We start from the raw sequence: 3,167 nt of genomic DNA, 5'->3' as shown, positions 1-3,167 counted from the left end.
GTCCCCAGTTAGAAAGGGGGGCAGTTGGGGGGGGGGGGGTGTGGCCAGGGCGCTCTTTTCAGCTGAGACCAGAGCAGCTTAGGGGAAGATCTCTCCAGGAAGACACACCTTCCTGGGCGCTTTGCCAAAATGTTGAGTCGATGACCTCCCCGTGTGAGGCAGAATGTGTGGACCTGAAAACCTCAAATGCCCTTCAATCATTCTTGCACTTGGCAATTCCAGGTTTGCCTTAGCTGTTGCATGTCAGCCCCAGGAATGACATGAGTGGGCAGCAAGGTGTGGAAGCCCGAGGCCTCGCCAGGTTTCAGGGGCAGCCAGCCAGAGCCAACTCCCATTACAGCCTTGGCTTTGCCTTTCCTGCCTTGGGAGGTTGGGTGAGCTGCTTGGAATTGCACAACTTCTGATCTCCTCCAATGATTTCAGCAAAATCCAGATATATGCTTTTTGCTCATGCAAGATTTTGAAAATGGTTCTTAGTTCACCTCAGACGGGCTGGATTTAGCAGAGTGATTTAATTCTTGCCATGTGGCTGGCTGTAGAGAGATCTTGAGTCACTTTACCGAGCGTATGTTCTTGCTAAGCTTCCTTGTAATAACTTATCTTCACGAGCTTGCTCAGCTGGGTGGGTCAGGAGGGAGCTCTGTGGCACCATCTGTTTGCACATCGTACTACTGATTTTGAGGCCAGCTTATGAGGCTCAGAATATTCTAAAGCAGCAGTCACCAACCTTCCTGGCACCAGGGACTGGCCTCATGGAAGACAATTCCACCCCGGAAGTGGAGGGGTTGGCCCTGGGATGACCCAAGTGCAGCACCTCCTCTGTGCACGCCATTTCCAACACTAACACATTGCTGTGTAGTAATACAGTGAAACAGTCATGCTCGGGAAGGTTCCAGCTCCCATGAGAATCCAGTACCACTGCTGATCCGACAGGAGGTGGGGCCCAGGCAGCAATGCAAGCGATGGGAAGTGATTGCAAACACAGACGAAGCCTCGCCCACGGCCCACCCCCTGCTGTGTGGCCCAGGCGCTGGTCTCCAGTCCAGCCTCCTACAGGCCATGGACTGGCACCAGTCTGCTGCCTGAGGACCCTTGTGATAAAGCACTTGCTTAGATGTATCGCCAAAGAACCTGCAGTCACCACTGCTGTGACCTGAATTGCAAATTGTTTACTGGCAAAAATGACAGAACGTGGTACATTTGTTTTGACCTCGATTCATGTTTCCTGCACAAAATGCAATGATTTCCATCCTCTCATTTTCTCTTCCTTGCTTTCTCCCTCCCTTCCTTCCTTCCTTCCTTCCCTCTCTATTTCTTTCTTTTGCAAAATTTGACCAGAGAGGGACAGAGTGAGAAAAAGAAGGAAAGTGAGAAAGCACGTCGCCAGGTCTGGGACACGAACCATGGTCGGCCATGTGGGAGTCCAGCGCCTTTAATCACCATGCCACCTGCCAGCCTCCATCCTCCCATTTTCAAAGTACTGGTCCCTGGCATCACATGTGGCATCAAGCAGGTGTTCAGCAAACACACTCTGAATGATTGATGGAACACGTATCTTGCCTAATTGTGTTCTAGTTAAGTTGGCCACTGTTATTTCATCCTCACTCTCCAAATCACAGATGTGTAATTTTTTTTTTTTTTTTGATGAAAACAGCCCTAGTCCACAAAAGAAGTAATTACATTAGTTGTTCCATATTGGTCAGCCAGAACCATGATACTGACAAACCTCACGTGAGCATTAAAAGAGATTAAAATAGTATATGCGTGTCCCAATTATCACGTAGTGATAGAATTTGCCGATCATTACATTTTTCTACCTTAGGGCTTTTATCTTTGACAGAACTAAAATTGCCCAAAAAGCCCTAATTATGTTTCTTCTTTTAATCATTGAAATTAGAATAGCTTCTTATCAAATCATCTCTTATTAAAATCCTGATTTTTTGTTCTATGCCTGGCTTTAGAAGCCTTAATCAAGAATTCAAATAGCAGGCATGTGAGATTTTTCAAAGAGGCTCAGAAACCGAGTTCTTGGTGCAAGGTGGAATGTCTGCTAGTTTTACACAATGGAGCATAACTTGTGTCTTTCACAGTTACTATACCCACCCCCTTTGTCTCAAAAATCAAGCAGTGTAAGCGGATCTCCCGTGATGAACACGAAGGTAAATTCACCCCTTCGTAGGATAGAAAGCAATTTACTGGGCCATTGTTAAGTATAATTACCTGTTCTTGAGTGGTAGCAATCTGCAGAATTTTTTTTCCCTCCACACTCTTATAGGTTTACAGTTTCCTTGTGGCTTTATTTACTCCGTTACTGCAAGGCCAGTCTCTGTGGGATCCTGTACTTCGTGGATTCTAATGAGATGTACGGCACGCCTTCTGTATTTCTTACTGAAGAGGGTGAGTGTAAATCAACCTTTAAAATGATATTGTAATTTTCTCATGCTCTGCCTATTGACAGATATGTCTGTGTGGAATAAAGAAGATGTCAACATAGCAGCTTAGGAAGAGCAATTGTCTTCAAATGTGGACCTTAAATTAAACTTTGGATTTTTTTTTCTCCCTGGAAGCTTAAAACATCTTTTTTTTTTTTTTTAACAAAGGAATGCATTTCTAAGTTTGGGATTTTTTTTTTGCTTCATCTTTGTTTAAAGAAAAAAGGAACTTGATTTAGTTGTTCAGCTTTTTAGCACCATTGTTAGAAAGGTATAGCTACTTCATTCCCTTCTAGGTGTTTTTTGGTCATTTTTTCAGGAGCTTCCATTTTCCTTTTAGGTCATTTGCATATTCAAATGCATCTTGTCAAAGGAGAAGACCTTGCAGTAAAAACTAAATTCACCCTACCTTTGAAGGAGTGGATTCGGCTGGATATCTCTTTTAATGGAGGCCAGGTATCTGTATGCACCCTGCATCATGAATGGTATTCACATTTTCACTTAAAGTTCAGTCAGCATTGCAGTAAAGCCAGGGAACAAGAAAATCTGCAAAAGCAAATTTGTGGTACATGATCGACTCTTTACAACGGCGCACTTGCTAAATCAAACTTTTATAGATGGAAGTTTAAATCATAAGAATCCCATCCCATTTAATTAACTTTTAAAGTGCTTCCTTCAACTCTATCGCCAATGAGTAAATAATATAGCTAGCTCTATAGCCACAATTATCTCAGC

At 43.7% G+C, this 3,167-nt stretch overlaps 1 protein-coding gene across 1 annotated transcript in view; it reads left to right on the top strand.

Annotated features, from left to right (window-relative positions):
* The window catches only part of SEL1L3 (SEL1L family member 3), a gene marked incomplete in the record, with an annotated part of 122,634 nt that overhangs the window by 34,901 nt on the left and 84,566 nt on the right, over nt 1–3,167 (top strand). The window contains 2 exon segments of the mRNA XM_014590294.2: nt 2,276–2,397; nt 2,773–2,888. Of these exon segments, the coding sequence (XP_014445780.1) occupies nt 2,276–2,397; nt 2,773–2,888 (238 nt within the window).

Source organism: Tupaia chinensis, unplaced genomic scaffold (genome assembly GCF_000334495.1).
Source record: "Tupaia chinensis unplaced genomic scaffold, TupChi_1.0 Scaffold000426_1, whole genome shotgun sequence".
NCBI lineage: Eukaryota > Metazoa > Chordata > Mammalia > Scandentia > Tupaiidae > Tupaia > Tupaia belangeri.
The sequence above is the reverse complement of the archived record's forward strand: the minus strand, read 5'-3'. Positions and strand labels throughout refer to the sequence as shown.